Source organism: Magnolia sinica, chromosome 5 (genome assembly GCF_029962835.1).
Source record: "Magnolia sinica isolate HGM2019 chromosome 5, MsV1, whole genome shotgun sequence".
Taxonomy (NCBI): Eukaryota; Viridiplantae; Streptophyta; class Magnoliopsida; order Magnoliales; family Magnoliaceae; genus Magnolia; species Magnolia sinica.
Window position 1 is genome coordinate 105,321,222 of NC_080577.1, and position 16,240 is coordinate 105,337,461.

Below are 16,240 nucleotides of genomic sequence, written 5' to 3' on the forward strand. Positions count from 1 at the left end.
CATGCTTTATTCTACCATCATGAACTTTTTCTTTGCAAGAAGAGGCCATCGGTCTACATCTTTGTTTCTTCTTGTTTCCAGGGAAGTTTAGTCTATTGGCTGACGAACAGTTCACTAAACTTGGTTCAGGTATGTTTCTCACACTTCCTCTCCTCCTGTATTGATGAAAAACTTACCTGAGTAGATTCATCATCATCATCATCATCATCTGAGCCTCATTCCAATTAATTGGGGTTGGCTACAGGAACCTTGTTCTGCCACTCCACTCTATCAAGGGCCATATCTTTGTCTGAGTAGATTGACTTGTTAAATTAATTGATTGTTTACCCCTGAAAAATGCTGGACAATGATGGATAAACAATGGAAAAAATAAATTTGTATTTGATATTCGTTTATATTAATAATAGAAGAAAAGTATGTTAATCCAACGAAATAAACTAAAAACCATAACTTACCAACGAAATAAACTAAAAGCCATAACTTATAAAGTCAGTTATGATTTTGAGATTAAAAGAAGAAGAATGCCCAGGTAAAAGAGGTACATAGACCCTGTACCATTTGAGTCACCATTTGTAGATCCTCTTTTTAATTGATTTGTTGTCCCATTCAATTTTCTTTATACGAATAGGGAGGTTCCCTGGATATAGAGGTGGTAATGAGCTGTATTGAGCCTGGTTCAAGCCAGGTTCTGACTGGGCATTGGTACTTGGTTCCGAAGCAGATGTGGCACTTTGTGGGGCTTTAAGGCAGAAGAGATTTCATATCTAATTTCCCTTTTGCTTTAGTAGCTGCAGATGCAGATTGTTTACCAGATAGGGTGTGCTTAAATGTTCACAACTGGTTTACCACTTGGTTGCATTGCGCTCTACAGCTGTTATCTGCACACATAAACATGCTATCATTTGTGGTCTCAGTTCTCCAAGGCCATTTCCTCACATTCCTTGTATGCATGATTAGAACAGTGATGAGGCAATGGATCCATTTGGCCACTGGCGTGGCTCGTCATATAATCTCTAGCCATGATGTATTCAAATCATGACTGAAATCTTATTAAGACAATAGAATACAGTGGAGCTGAATGTCGTTTATTGATTGTTCTGACCACCCAACCCATCACATGCCTGTCCAAAATCACCTATCAAATTGTCTTAATAATCACATATCTTTCTTTTTCTGCACCCAATGAGTTATCATATTGTGAGGCACATTTTCAATCCCATTGACTGATTCACCGTGTGCTTCTTTAGCATTGCTATGCCCAAACATACAATTGTAATGATACGGCTATATTACTAATCAAGTGGCAATGGGTTTGGTTTGGGTCATGAGATGGGGTCAGCCCAGTCTGACCTGTTTGCTAAACATGTCAAGAAGTCAATCCTGATACTGGGCCAAGAAATCAAACCCTAGCCTGACCCACAGCTTTTGAACCATAATCCAAGCCTCTGCTAAATGGGTGATGCAACAAGAGGTGAAAATCCTACCCAAACTTGAGGCTGGAATATATGTGACACAATATGGGCTTAAGCGGGAGCTGCAGTGGTCTTTGGGCAGATGTAAGGCCCCAGGCTCTGATGGATTTCTTATTGCTTTTCTCCAGATTCTTTTGGGAGGAGGTGAAGTAAGATTTCATGGCTTTTGTCCCAGATTTTCTTATTGGGACCTTTCTGCAGAGTTGGGAGCATTGTTATTGCTTGTTCCTAGGAAAGAAGGTATGGAGCGTCTTAAGGATCTTAGGCCTATAAATTTGATTGGGAGCCCTTACAAGATTTTGGCTAAATTCCTAGCATCCGTGTTTCGCAAAGTGCTGGGGAATGTCATTTCCAAGGTGCAGGGAGCTTTCATTTACGGCAGACATTTTGGATGGGGCTTTGGTCACTTGTGAATGGACAAATTCTTGCTACAAGGAAGAGAAAGGGGTATCATTTGTAGGTCTTGATATGGAGGAAGCTTGTGATCACGCGGACTGGCATTTCCTAGATTATATGCTATCTAGGTTTGCATAAGGAGAGAAGTGGAGGAAATGGATTCAGGGTGTGTCCAATCTGCTAGGTGTTCTGTTTTAATGAATGGTTCACCTAAACACTCTTTTAAGGAATGGATAGGTCTTTGGCAAGGTGATCAGTTATCTCTATTTCCATTTTGTTGTTGTGGTGGAGGTGCTTAGCAAAATGTTGGAAAAACGGGGAGCAGTGAGTTTAGTCAATTGGATGAAAGTAAATGCAGATTTCTGATCTTCTCAATTTGCAAACAATACACTCCTCTTTTTTTTTTGGGATGTAGAAGTCGAGCAGGTGAGAGCATGAGGAAAATAACTGGATGCTTTGAAGTTGTCTCAGGGTGGGTTGAAGATCAATATTCACAAAAGTGAAATAATGGGAATTAGGTTGAAGGAAGAAGTTAACCAATGGTAGAATATTTGAGTGCAAAGTTGGCAGTCTATCTTCTACATGCCTGGGTTTTCCATTATGCATTGGCAAGCCAACGAAGCATTTGTGCACAAGGTGGTCGAAAGAATTAAAAGAAAATTATCTAGTTGGAAGAGCAAGTATCTTTCATTGCAAGAAAGCAAATCCAGACAAGTCAATTCATTCTCGAACATATTAGAAGCAGAAAGCTAACTTTCAGATCAACCAATTGATAGATTTGATGCAAGGACTCCAGTCAAATTTAACAAATAATTGGCTGTGAAACTAGTTTGACTGTTGATAACAAACTGAGACCTAAACATATGATGCATGAAACAGATTGTGCTGAAAACAATTAATTGAAGTACAAAAACCCAAATTGCTAAGTAGCAGAACTTTCACTTATACCAAAATTGACACACCAAGAAGAGAGTTGTTCCCCAACTTTAGGTTAGAATTTACTTGATGCAAGATAGGCCTGAGTTTGTATCTAAAATGTTATGGTGATGGAGACCACCATCTTGTGGAGTTACGTCTCCTACTGAGAGAGGATTTCTTTCTCTCTAATGTGTACGTACATATGGCATTTGTAAATCCTAGTTCTATTAGAAATTTTCAACGCGCTCTCTCATGTGGTGTTGTCTATATAAGGACCATAGGTAGAGAGGCATTTCATTCCTATATCATCTTCTGGGGTATTCCTTGGTGGGAAGTTCTTGTATAGTGGGAGAGAGGTGAGTCTTTACTTCCGATATTTCTTATTTTAGTGAAGAAGAAAGTTGTATTGTTCCCCCGTGGATTAGGCATATTGCCGAACCACGTAAATCCATGTGTCTCTTGTTATTTTTTCTTCCCATTGTCTTTGGTATTCGTTTTGCCATTTTCTTTTGTGGTTTTGGCTTGGCTTACATCTATCACGCGAGGATGTTTTCCCGCAACAATTGGTATCAGAGCCAAATGTTGAGAAGCCTTTTAACACAAGATCGGTGTTGATGTTTGTGTTGTAATTGTGTTTCAAATGGTTGGATCAAATTCTACCAGATTTGAGGTGTCGAAAGTTTGATGGATCTAATTACGAGTTGTAGAAACCGAAGATGAATGCGGTGTTGGTGAAGGAAGGTTGTGCAATTGTGATAGAAGCAAAAGAAAATGGCCAAACCAATACTAAATATGAAGGGAATGGACAATAACAAAAGGCATGGGGATTTACATGATTCAGCAATATGCCTACTCCACGAGGCAATAACACAGAGCTTTCTTCTTCACTAAAATAAGAAATATTGAAAGTAAAAAACTTACTTCTCTCCCATTGTACAATAACTTACCAATAAGGAATACCTTAGAAGATTATATAAGATGGAATTACTCTCTTTACCTGTGACCCTCCTTATATAGACAACACCATGCGAGAGAGCACGTTGAAAAAATCCTAATAGAACTAGGATTCACATACGCTCTATGTACGTTCACACACACGCACGCACGCGCGTGCACACACACACACAAACTTAGTAGGAGAGTAACTCCACACGATGGTGGTCAGTAGTCTCCACTGCCATAACATTCTCCCACTTAAAAAACTAGTTTCTCCAATAGTGTGAAAAGCACTCCTAATAACAACTACCTAGCTATCACCAAACACTAAGTAACAACAAGCCCAAGAGGTCCTGCAGCAAACAAATTTCTCCCATGCAATAGGCTTCATAAGCATATCCGCTTCATTATCGTTGTCGTGAATCTTCTACAATGATATATGTCCATCTTCCACTACGTTATGTCTCCTAATAAGAGACAATTTCTCTCTTAGCTATACGTATGTACGGTGTATGTGAATCCTAGTTCTATTAGGATTTTTTCAACATGCTCTCTCACGTGGTGTCCTCCATATAAGGTAGACTACAGGTAGAAAGAAAGGCATTTCATTCTCATATCATCTTTTAGGGTATTCCGTGGTGGAAAGTTCTTGTATAGTGGGAGAGCGGTAAGTCTTATACTGCCGATATTTCTTATTTTAGTAAAGAAAACAGCTTTGTGTTGCTACCCCATGGAGTAGGCATGTTGTCAAACCACGTAAATCTATGTGCCTCTTGTTTTTGTTTCTTCCCTTTGTCTTTGGTAATGGTTCGACCTTTTTCTTTTATGGTTTTGGTTTGGCCTACATTGATTGCATATAGGTGTTTTCCCGCAACACAAAATAAAGAGTGTGAAGGAATTGATGCAGCAGAAGATTGAAGTAATTGTTACAGAGATTCTTCCAAATAGAACCGTCTTATTGTAAAAGTCACTAAGAATAGAAGGAAAATGAAAGAAAAGGGGCTATTGAATGAACTAATATGATCTACTAGGGCATCACACCATTAGTTTGGATAGAACTAGGGCATCACACCACTAGTTTCGGGACAATCACACCCCTTAGTCTTCAACTCTTCATCCATCGTAGGTTAAATGAAAAGAAGTCTTTAATCATAAAAAGATGGCCATGCCTCAAACCCTGGATATAACCTTGAGTATACACTGTACAGGCCACATACCTCTTTCCTAATTCAATCATATGACCACTTGTTTAAACCATAAAGAAAACTACCAACAAAAAATATTTTTACCCATGCATCTATACAGATGAGCAATGTGTACATGCAAAAACTGCACGTGTGGATAGTGGATGGATGAACAGTGTACATGTGGGAACGTTACGCACTTGTGAACAGTGCACACATGTGAGGTTGATAAACTAATCGGATTACCTGTGGGGCCCACCAATCTGATTGGATCACTTCTGGTGCCCACTGATCTGATTGGACAAACCTTATGTGCATCATGAGGCCTCTTTTGTTATCCATACAAGCCACGTGGCCGTCTCTTGCTCTGAGATGTGATGGTGGGTACCAGTTGCATCAGAGGGTCTATTCCTATGGTCCAGCCCAAAACAAATTTTTTTTTTTTTGAAAGATGACGATTATATTTAAAAAAGGGGGAAAACAACAAAAGGCAGGTAGCGATTACACGCCTAAAAAGAAAAAATCACAACCGTTAAGACCATCAACGTAAGTAGCCCACTCGATTAAGAATCGCTTAGCCTTAGACGAAACCACCCCTACCGGATTGGAGGAATTCCTGAAACATCTATTGTTCCTCTCTCCCCAAACCGACCACCAGACTGCAAGAATGGCCATCCTCCAAATCTTCGTTTTAGCCTTCCCTAAGTAAACACCATGCCACGCCTGAAGGAGCAGGTTAACATCATGCGGGAAGCACCAGCTTATGTTGAACCGAGGCATGAAATCAGCCCATATGGATTGAACGAACGAGCAATGCAGGAGCAAATGATCAACAGTCTCTTCTTCCCGCATGCAGCATAAGCAAATATTGGGAAGAACCATCCCTTTCCTCCTCAAATTATCCATAGTTAAGATTTTCTTTTTACCTACCAGCTAGCCAAAGGCAAGAATTTTTGGGGGAGCTGCATATTTCCAGAAAGAAGAGAAATGAGCCAAGGGGACGGACTGTTGCAGGTGCATCTGATTGTATAGGGATCGAACTGAAAATGTGGATGATTTTTCTGGTCTCCAAAAAATGCAATCTTCTGACGTGGGATTTGGGAAAGAACCATAAATACATTCCAGAAAGTCCACAAATTCTGAGATCTCCCAATCTTGAAGGCCCCTTCTGCACTTCACGTTCCAAACGATTTTACCGCTAGCTAGCTCATAATGATCGGCCACGAAAGATTCTTTTGTTGAGGCGATAAGATACATGTTTGGGAATCTTGTTTTAAGCGGCAATTCCCCAACCCAAATGTCTTCCCAAAAATGGATTTTGGCTCTGTTACCAAGAACGAAACCAACATTGGAAATGACCTCTTTTTTCATCTTCATAATATCTTTCCAGATAGCAGACGCCCCGTAGGATGACGAATCCTTTGACCACCAGCCACCAGGAGATCTCCCATATTTACACTTGATAATAGAATTCCAGAGACTCCCCTCTTCAGCCCCAAGCCTCCAAATCCACTTGCCGAGTAAAGCTTTGTTGATAGCTTTGAGCTCTTTAAACCTGGCTCCCCCATCAGCCACATGAAGACAAACTTTTGACCATTTTAAGAGATGAAACTTTTTCCTATCTTCTTTACCGCACCATAGAAAGTCCCGCCTCAATTTATCGATGATGGCCATCACCGAAGACGGGCATTTGAGGAGAGACATAAAATAGATTGGGAGATTGGATAGGGCAGCTTTGATTAAGGTGAGGCGGCCACCTAAAGAAAGATACCGGCGCTTCCATCGAGCAAGAAAAGACTAAAATCTGAGAATGACTTTCTCCCATAGACTTTTCGGAGGCGTTCCTACGCATAAGGGAAGGCCCACAAAAGGTGACGGCAGGAAGGCAGCCGCACAGCCAAAAACTTGAGCGAGAGATTTGACCTCCTCTCTTTCCATATTGATCCCGATAATTTTAGATTTCTCCATATTCACCTTCAACCCAGAAACAGCCTGGAAGCATCGGAGAAGATTAAAGAGTCGTCCACAAACTGAATATGGGAAATCGACCTTGGCATGCCTTTGATACTGATCCCGCTTAAGATACCCTCCGATCGACCTTTAAGTAACATTTTAGACAATGCCTCCCCGGCGATAACAAATAAGAAGGTTGAAAGAGGGTCTCCTTGCCTCAAACCTCTTGAGCTCCTGAAGAAGCCCTTAGGAGAGCTGTTGAGAAGGATAGAGAAGTGAGCAAACCCGATACATTCTCCCATCCAGGCTCTCCACTTTTCCCCAAACCCCATACGATTTAGCAAATACAACAAGAATCCCCAGTCAACATGATCATAGGCCTTTTCGATGTCCAATTACACATTATATTCTTCGAGCCCGATCTGAAACTAGAATCCAAGCACTCGTTAGCGCTGAGGGCCGCGTCCACGATCTGTCTGCCTAAGATGAATGCACGCTGATTCTCTGAAATAAACTTCCCTATAACCTTCCTTAATCGATTCGCCAACACTATCGCCAAAATCTTGTAAGGCCCTCCCAACAGGCTGATCGGCCTGAAGTCTTTGAGGGAGGCGGCAGCAGGTAATTTCGGAATTAGGGCTATGAATGTAGCCCCTAAACCTTTGGAGATCCTACTCCTGTTGTGAAACTCGTTTAAAAATGCCGTAACATCAGTATGGATCACCTCCCAAAAGTGTTGGAAAAAGGAAATTGGAAAGCCGTCCGGTCCTGGGGCCTTGTCAGCACCAAGAGAATCAACTGCCTGCTTGATCTCTTCCCCAGAGAAGGGAGCTTCTAACGTTTCAGCCTCCACAACTGAGATTCTGTTGAACTGAATGTCATCCAACAATGGCCTGCGCCACTCTTCTCCCCTAAGCAGGGAGCTGTAGAAAGATACCATCTCTTTAGCTATGGCATCTTTATCTTCTATACGTATCCCGTCCGCCAAAATATTGCTGATTTTGTTGTTCCTAGCATGCATGGAAAAAAACGCGTGTTCCTAGCCCAAAAGCAAATTATTAGGCCCAAGCCCCACCCAGCTTGAGTTGTTTACTCTGTACACCATATTTAGGCTCATCAGTTCTTTTGTTAGAGGTTTGTGGTTTAAACTTTCTAGTGCTGTGTATAAACTTCTTATAAGTTGGCCTGTTGGGATCTGCTCGAGCCCAATCTGGGTCTCATTTTTTGGCCAAAACCTGACCCATGTCACATTAAGTGTGACCCAAACCCATCTAACAAGAGTCTAACCAGCTGGTCCATGGGCCGACCTGGCCCATTGCCAACCCTAGTTATTAGCTTATCTTTTGCTTCGTTCTCTCTGGGCTCTATTGCATAGCCATCCATTTTCCTTAGATTTATAGAGAGGTTTAAGTGATGGTATGCAAGCATTAAATGCAAAGTCTCATTAACTTGGTAAGCAATTGATTCTGCAGCAACTATCTTTCAAGAATCCTTACTTTCGCCGTAAGGTGGGGTTGCATCCAAACTATGTCTCGGCAGAGCATGAGCATGAAATGCCTGAAGGAAATCTTCCACCGGCTGAGAAGCTTCATGTGAGTATTAAAACCTAGATTGCAACAACTATTACTTGAATAGGAAATAGATTTTTTGTAAATTTTCTCTAATCATTGTTGCAGCCACTATCTCTCAAGCATCCTTACATTCTCCAGAAGTTGGGTCTACCTGCGAAATATGTTCCAGGGGACCATGATTCTTCAACAGGAAATCTCCCCCCTGATGAGCTGCTTGATGTAAGTAGTAAAGATGAGAAAGCACCATCTATTATTTGGAATGATACATAAGTTTTGTAAATTCTCTCTTTTATTTGTGTCTGGGGCTGTCTACAGCTGGCTCTTCAACACCTGGCAACAGGAGATCAAGATAGAGCATTTCCATTACTAAGGTAGTATGATTTCTCCTGTTCTAGCAGCTGCTTGGGATCTACAAATGCATTTGAAACGAAAGATATTCTCTATGTGTTTTGAAAAAAAAAAAAGAAGCAAAAGTAACTGAATATTTTAGAGGCCTCACTACATATTGGGTTGTAAAAATTTATTTTCAAGGATATTTTGCTCGATCTTAAAATTTTCTCAGTTTTCCATCATATCCATAGTCTTATATTACAAATTTTGATTTAGTTCAGGAAAAATTGAATTTGGCTTTTTCTGTATAGTTTTATCTGTTTTAAGCTTGATGCTTGTTATGGAAACTAGAATATGTTAAGATCACAGGAAATTTAGTTTTTTTTCTTATTTGTTTCTTAGAAATTGACACGACAGATAAAACTGAGAAGATGCAGGGATACATTTGTAGAACCTGGTAGAGAGATTCGACATTTCTGAAAACTTCAAACCTTTCTTGAGAACAGATATTTGAGGTGCAGAGTGAAAAGTGGTCTGGCAATTCAACATTGTTGGGCACAAATTGAATTCCTTCTGGCATCAATATATTTATGGAATCACTGATAAACAAATCAATATGCCGGAATCGGTTGTGGCGAATCACTGGAGTGATTATTGTTTCATCTTTTTGAGTTGGTGCCAACATTAAGAAATACTGTGTTGACTTTATGGGCATTTTTCTCTGTTGTGTTGTCAGGAGATAGGAGTTACCTGCAGTCTGTTGGGCCAAAACCATCCAATGCCTCGTGGCCCAAGTGATCCATATCTAGGATTGTAAATAATAATAATAAATAAGTAAAAATAAAAATAAAAATAAAATTCTAGGACTGTCCTGTTTTCTGTATACCTTGTAGTGAAACCTTGATTCATATCTCTATCTCATTGAGTTCACTTGCTGTTTTAAGCTGGTCCGATGGAAGTTTCTCTGTTCCATTCAGTGTGGAATGGGGTTTTTACATTTTCCAGACAAAAGCCAATTTCAATGCAGTGCCGTTTAGTTAGGGTTCAATTGCAATTTGTGCCCTATGCAGTGGAGCTTTAGCATCATTCACAGATGTGATGGTACTGGGGTGCCATCTGTAGTACTTTCTTTCAAGAAACCTAACTTGAGAGTTCTTTGTTTGTCTTTGTTTCCTGATCTCTCAAGGACTTAACCATAGGAGCTTTTTTGTTCTTGATCTTTCAAAACCCTAGGAAACTTTTTTGTCACAGATTGGCTGCTGAAAAGGATCCTGAATTGGCGAGAGCTTCAGTTGCCATGGGAATGCTGCTATTCTCAAGAGGATTGCTGACAGAGGCTGCCGAATATTTCGAGCATGCCATTTCTAAGGTCTAAACTTCTTGGGTGTCATTATCTGTTTTCCCTTGATTTTTTAGAAAGAGGTTAGGATAGATATTGATGATCAAACTATTTTTCCTTGGGCCTTTTCATTTTAATCAGAACTTGTCACATCCTACATGCTCTTGTTTTGGCTGACAGATCAAGGACGATGATGTTACTCAATTGGTTATTGCATCTTTTGGGGCAGGTGTTTCCCTTGTATCGCAGGTGAACTTTAGGAATAAATATTTGTATATTTATTATTTAATTCATGTTGCTATCTATGTTGTAAAAAAATCCGCTACAATTGAAACACATAACTGGGTTTTTAACCCATGTTACATGGACTTAAGTATCGGATGTATCACTTGTTGGTAGAATAATACTGCGGCACGAGTACGGATTCTTGGGGAACACTTCAAGATTCTTCTCTCATTCAAACCCTATTGAAATAACTGTTTAGAAACCTAAACACAAGAATCTTCTCACCATATACTTCACCGGTCCTTTATATCATTGAAAGATCTTAAGAAAGAAGGACCGTTTTTGAAACTGCAAACAACTTAAAACTTTTTACTGTAACTATTCCTAGCGTGCGCTTAAGATATGTACGAGAGAGGGGGTAAATACAAAACTAGAATTGGAGGGATGATTTAGAATCTAATGGTTTTAAAATAAGTCAAACAAAAACAAAGTATATGGAATGCAATTTTATTAACAATAGAAGTGGAAATGAGACTAGTTAAGATTGCTGATTGACAAAAACCAAAAATGACCATTTTCGATATCTTGAGTCGATATTTCGTGAGAGTAGAGAGAGTGAGAAGGATGTTGCTCATAGAATTAGAGCTGGGTGGATGAGCCTCTAGAGTTTTATGTGATTGCCACATACCAATCAAATTGAAGGGAAATTTTGTAGGATAACTATAAGACCAGCCATGTTTTATGGGATAGAATGTTGAGCAACTAAGGATGACATGTTGATAGGATGAGCATAGCTTAGAAAGGATGTTGAGATGGATGAGTGCCAAGACAAGGAAGGATGGAATTGGACATGAATAAATTCAAGGGAACTTAAAGAGTAGTGCCAATAGATAATAAGTTGAGTGAGGAGGACATCAAACCATCATATAGGGTCTAGCAGAGGAGGAGGAGGGCGTAGACGACATCCCCAGTTTCGTTATGGATGGACGACATCTATATGGGGCCCAGCGGACCACTTTGAAGACCCCACATGCATGGATCGTGCATTTGGAAGACCACATACTAGGAAGATGCATGTGGGTTGCTATTATAGGAGCATTTAACCGTTGGATTGTGACCGTTGCCCCATTTGATCGTTAGATCATTATCTGCTGGCCATTGAATCGCTGGTCCACTTAGATTTTGGACCACATGGGTCCCTAGTTGTAGGCACTTTTATTGTGGACATGATTAATGGTTTGGATTGGGTTTTGATGACTTAGATTCATTAATTTTTAGTACTAAGGGCATTATTGTAAATTTTACCTTTTGAGACTATAATTTGGGGGGGGGGGGGGACACCCTAGTCCAAGAATATTAAAGAAAAGGAAAAAAAAAAACCTTTTGTTGTCTTTTCCCCTCCTTGCATGATATTTGCAGGTAAAGATCTAGACTTTCTAAGAATTGGAGAAGAGGTGTGAAGCCTCGAGGGTGATCCTCATTTATCCCTTTTCTTCTTCTTCGAAGGTCAAGTCCCAATCTCTCTCTTTTCATTCTCTTCCTATTCAAATCTTAAACCTCATCTCTTTTCTCTATTTCTTCATCCTTTCTTCTCCTCAATCCTCCAAACACCCGACCCATCCAAAACCATAAGTCATGCACCCTTTCTTGTGGCCGTACGCACCTACACATGCACGGGCGTGCAAGGCATTTCATGTGGGCAACCACTTCCCCTTTGTTTTTGCTTTGTTTCTCCCATAAAACCCTAACCCTAACGCCCTATTCCTTCCCTCTTTGAAACCCTATCTTTAGGTATCCTATTTTGTTGAACCCTTAGTCCCAAATTGTGTCCAAGACTTGAAATCGTCGATCTAGTTTAGTGTTGGGACTATCCTATGCTAGAACTGGATTCCCACATCTTGTAGGGACCAATCTTTCATAGTTTTATATTGATTATACATGGTTGATGATAACTTTGGCTAGAACGTAGCTAGTTAAATCTGATTTTTTCTGTTTTGTGGTTGAGTACTTGTTTTTTAATGCTTGATTTAATTGTAGTAATCTAGAAATTGATTTCATTTATCACTTTAGCTTAGACAACCATCATCATGCATCAATTTTGGTATCAGAGCCTAGGTTTAGCGTAGGATAGGTGTTTGACGAAATTCCTAACTTATTGTAGTGCATGTAGGCATAGATAAGTTGCTGAATTTTTCTGCCTTGGTATTTTAGAATTCCCATATTGCTGGAATTTACAGATTTGGTGAATTTTAAAGTCCATGGAATTCATCATATATAGAGCATAGGTGCATCATATTGTAGTGTCTAGGTATAAAAGCTATCTTTTGTCATTGCATAACCCTCGTCCTTGTCTAGAAGTCCTTAGGGTGGTGTTTAGTAGAGTTCTTAGTGTATGCACACTGGCACAGATCATGGCTTTGGACTTTCTCCCATGATGAACATGAAACAGCTTGCCGAGGCTATTGAAAATATTGAGAATAACTAGCAGACCATTGCCACCTGGATAACTGTTAGTGCCCAACGCATAGCTCAGTTGGAAGCGTCCCATACGGCTAACCCCAACATTGGGAAAGGTCGTCATTCTCAAGCTGAGGAATAAGTTGAAGGTGGGTATGATAGGGAAGAGCTTGTTAGGGGACGTGTGAGGTACCAAGGTCAGGGAGTAGGCCATGGATGGGTGCTTTGCCAGCGACCTTGCAGAGAGTTTCAAGATCACTATGATCCCAAGGATAGGGTGATGAAGAGTGTTAAGGTTAACGCTCCTAGTTTTGATGGTCGCTTGGACCGCAAATTTTTTCTAGACTGGCTAGCAGACATGGACCACTTCTTCGAGTGGTATAATGTCTGACTAACATCAGGTCAAATTCGCTAAGATGAAGTTACTGGGTCAAGCAAAACTGTTTTGGACTAACGTGGAGCGCACCATGGGAAGGTGTGGAGAAGAGCCAGTTGTACACTAGGTCGAGATAAAAGAGCTCCTGATGGAAAAGTACCTTCCACTTTCCTACCACCAGAAACTCTTCGATTAGTGGCAATTCCAAAGGCAGGGAACACTGCCCGTGACGGATTGCATCGCTAAATTCAACAAGTATATGATGCGATGTGACATCGAGGACCCATTCGTGACCTCATCTCAATTTAGGACGGGTCCCAGATCCGAGCTTTAGCGTGAGCCCATTCTTCACAATGTAAGCAGTAGAGCATGCCTATCAAATGGTGCAAGAACTGGAGTAGTATGTTAAACCCCAATTCATGAGGCAGCTTGATACGAATACTAGGCCCACTTCTTACGGAGCTAGGCCATGTATTAGTAATCAAACCAAGGCCCTCACTGGTACGCAACCCAGTCTTTTAGAGATGTCAAAGGAAGAGGGGTAGCTAGTACTAGTGCTACGGCTAATGAGAATTCCCAATGTTTCAAGTGCCAAGGATACAATCACTTTACGCATCATTGCCCCACAAAAGAGCGCGGTAAGGCACTTGTTATTGGAGAGGCGGATGATGAATAACAGGGCAAGTATGAAGAGGAAGTGCATGAGCCTATTTGAGGTGCTAGTGATGAAGTGGAGGAATATGAGGCCATGCCTCTTGCAACTGTCAAATGTGCCCTAGCACAGGCTAAGGGTAATGATGATTGACGCAAGAGTACAATTTTCTATACTTACGCCAAGTGTGGAGAGAAGAATGCAAAGTGATCATAGATAGTGGAAGTTGTTCAAATGTGATCTCCACTAGCACCCTTGATCGCTTAAGGTCGAAAGGTAGCCCTCATCCTGAGCCCTATAGAGTATCTTAGATAGATAAGTAAGATTTCTCTTTCGGTTTCCTAGTAGTGTCAGGTTCCTATTGAGTTTGGATCTTATAAGGACACGCTTTGGTGTGATGTGTTGCCCATGGATGTAGGTCACATCATCTAGGCTAGGCCCTAGTTGTTCGATCGTGATTTGACAATATTCGGCTGCTCAAATACTTGCCCATACATACATGAGGGTAAGAAGATCGAGTTGGGCCCTCTTCCACCCAAGAGCACCCCAGAATAAAAGGGGGGGCATTAAGAAAAGCGATCCTAAAGTGTCAAGGAAGTCCCACCCTAAGTCTATGTGATATAACTATCTAGTTTGTAACTAACTTGCAGTAAGTTGCATATTTAATAATTTCAATTTGAATGGATGGTGGTTACTCATATCGTATGCATATTTATTTTTAATTAAGAATGAATGTTGGAATACGGGTGCGCTGCCCTGGGGATGTCCCTAAAAGGCATAAGCAGGTAGGGCGATTGTGTCCCTTGAGTGAAAGTCCCTAAATCCAGCAAGTAGGGCGATTGTGAAGACCCTAAAGCTAACAAGTAGGGCGATTGTGTCCCTTGGGTGAAAAACCCTAGAACCCACTGGATCCTTTGAAGTCTCTTTTGTGTACGACGAATGAGTACAATTGTGCACATGAACATACGCTAGAGGTACAACTGGAGCAGGAGTCTGACTAGCTAACGTATAAAGGGGTCCCTCACCTCGAGGTACTAGTGTGTGGGTGTTAATGCAACATGGCCATCCACTTGGGTACGGTGTTGCAAAAGATAATGGTTGTTTAATTTTGTTATTTATAGAACTCATGGAAAGTTTGGCATTCGGAGCATCTTTACAATTCCTGTATTGCATTCATCTCATCTTTTAAGATTCAATACTTTAATTCGCATTTTAAAATTTAAACAAAGTATTTTCATTATTTGTACATTTTGTATAATTATACAAATTTCATATTTGGGTTGGATATGATCCCACGAGCTATTATGCTCACCCCTACATTAATAGTGTTTCAGGACTCACCAATGAACAAGGTCTTAACAATTGATAACTTGAGGAAAAGGGGCGTGGTTCTCACCAATGTTTGTCTGTGCTGCATGGCCAACACAGAATCTGTTCATCATCTTTTCGTTCACTGCTCGCTCGTCAGACATATATGGGCAGCTATCCTCCCCCTTTTTGGTATTCTTTGGTCTTTTCCTAAATCCACTGAGAGTTTGTTCTCAACGTGGCAAGGTACTGATTTAGGAAACCAAAGAAAGGAGATTGAAGAATGAACCTTCTCGTTATCTGGTGGACAGTTTGGGAAGAAAGAATTGGGAGATGTTTCAGGGATATTTCAAACTCGGCAGATTCTCTAGTTAATAGGGTGAAATTCCTCTTGGTGGAATCGACCTCTAATGTTGTTTCTCTAAAGGGTTGTAATTTGTCTTTTTTAGGTGGGTAATCTGCTCGCTATCTCAGCGGGCCGATTTCCCACTTCTTTTGTAATCCATTCCTCTTATCAATTTAGAATCGTTACCTTTTAAAAATTAAATTTTTTTTTTTAAAAAAAAAGTGTTTCAGGACTTAGAGATTAGTCAAGGGTGAAATGGAGCGACAATCTAATCATTTGTCTAGTCATAATGATCTTTTCTATTTGTGTTAGAAAAAAAATGTGTACTGAAAAAATCAAACGTGAGTCTAAACATTTGTATTGGATGAATATTTGATTTATTGTAATGTAGTTTTTATTAGATTTGTGGTTGATAATGTTTTTTAAAAAATTAATCACAACTTGGGATTCGGAGTCGGGTCTGGCCAACTCAAGCACCGAATTTCGGGGAGTGACACCTAGATAGTTAAATATGATTTTTTCTGATTTGTGGTCATCTCATTTATCACTTTAGCTTAGATAACCTTCATCCCTTCATCAAAGAGGGTAAGTAGACTTAGATGGTTCTGCCATTTGCAATGGAGACTAAGAACTGTGCTGGTTAGGATGAGTGAGTTGGGCCAAGTTGAAGGCTCTAAATGGGCAAGGGGAAGGCTTAGGATTTGGGTGGAGGTGGTAAGAAAAGACTAGATGATCTATTGTTAACTAAGCATATGGTTGTTTATAGAGTGTAGTGGC

General features: G+C 40.4%; 1 protein-coding gene across 2 annotated transcripts in view; it reads left to right on the forward strand.

The window, feature by feature from the left end:
• Positions 1-16,240, forward strand: part of LOC131246552 (ALBINO3-like protein 2, chloroplastic) — a 72,098-nt gene that overhangs the window by 45,812 nt on the left and 10,046 nt on the right. For both annotated transcript variants that reach the window (XM_058246811.1, XM_058246810.1), the window contains 6 exons: positions 82-129; positions 8,332-8,451; positions 8,536-8,649; positions 8,746-8,801; positions 10,012-10,129; positions 10,280-10,348. In XM_058246811.1, coding sequence (XP_058102794.1) covers positions 82-129; positions 8,332-8,451; positions 8,536-8,649; positions 8,746-8,801; positions 10,012-10,129; positions 10,280-10,348 — 525 coding nt within the window. The remainder of the gene's footprint in view (positions 1-81; positions 130-8,331; positions 8,452-8,535; positions 8,650-8,745; positions 8,802-10,011; positions 10,130-10,279; positions 10,349-16,240) is intronic.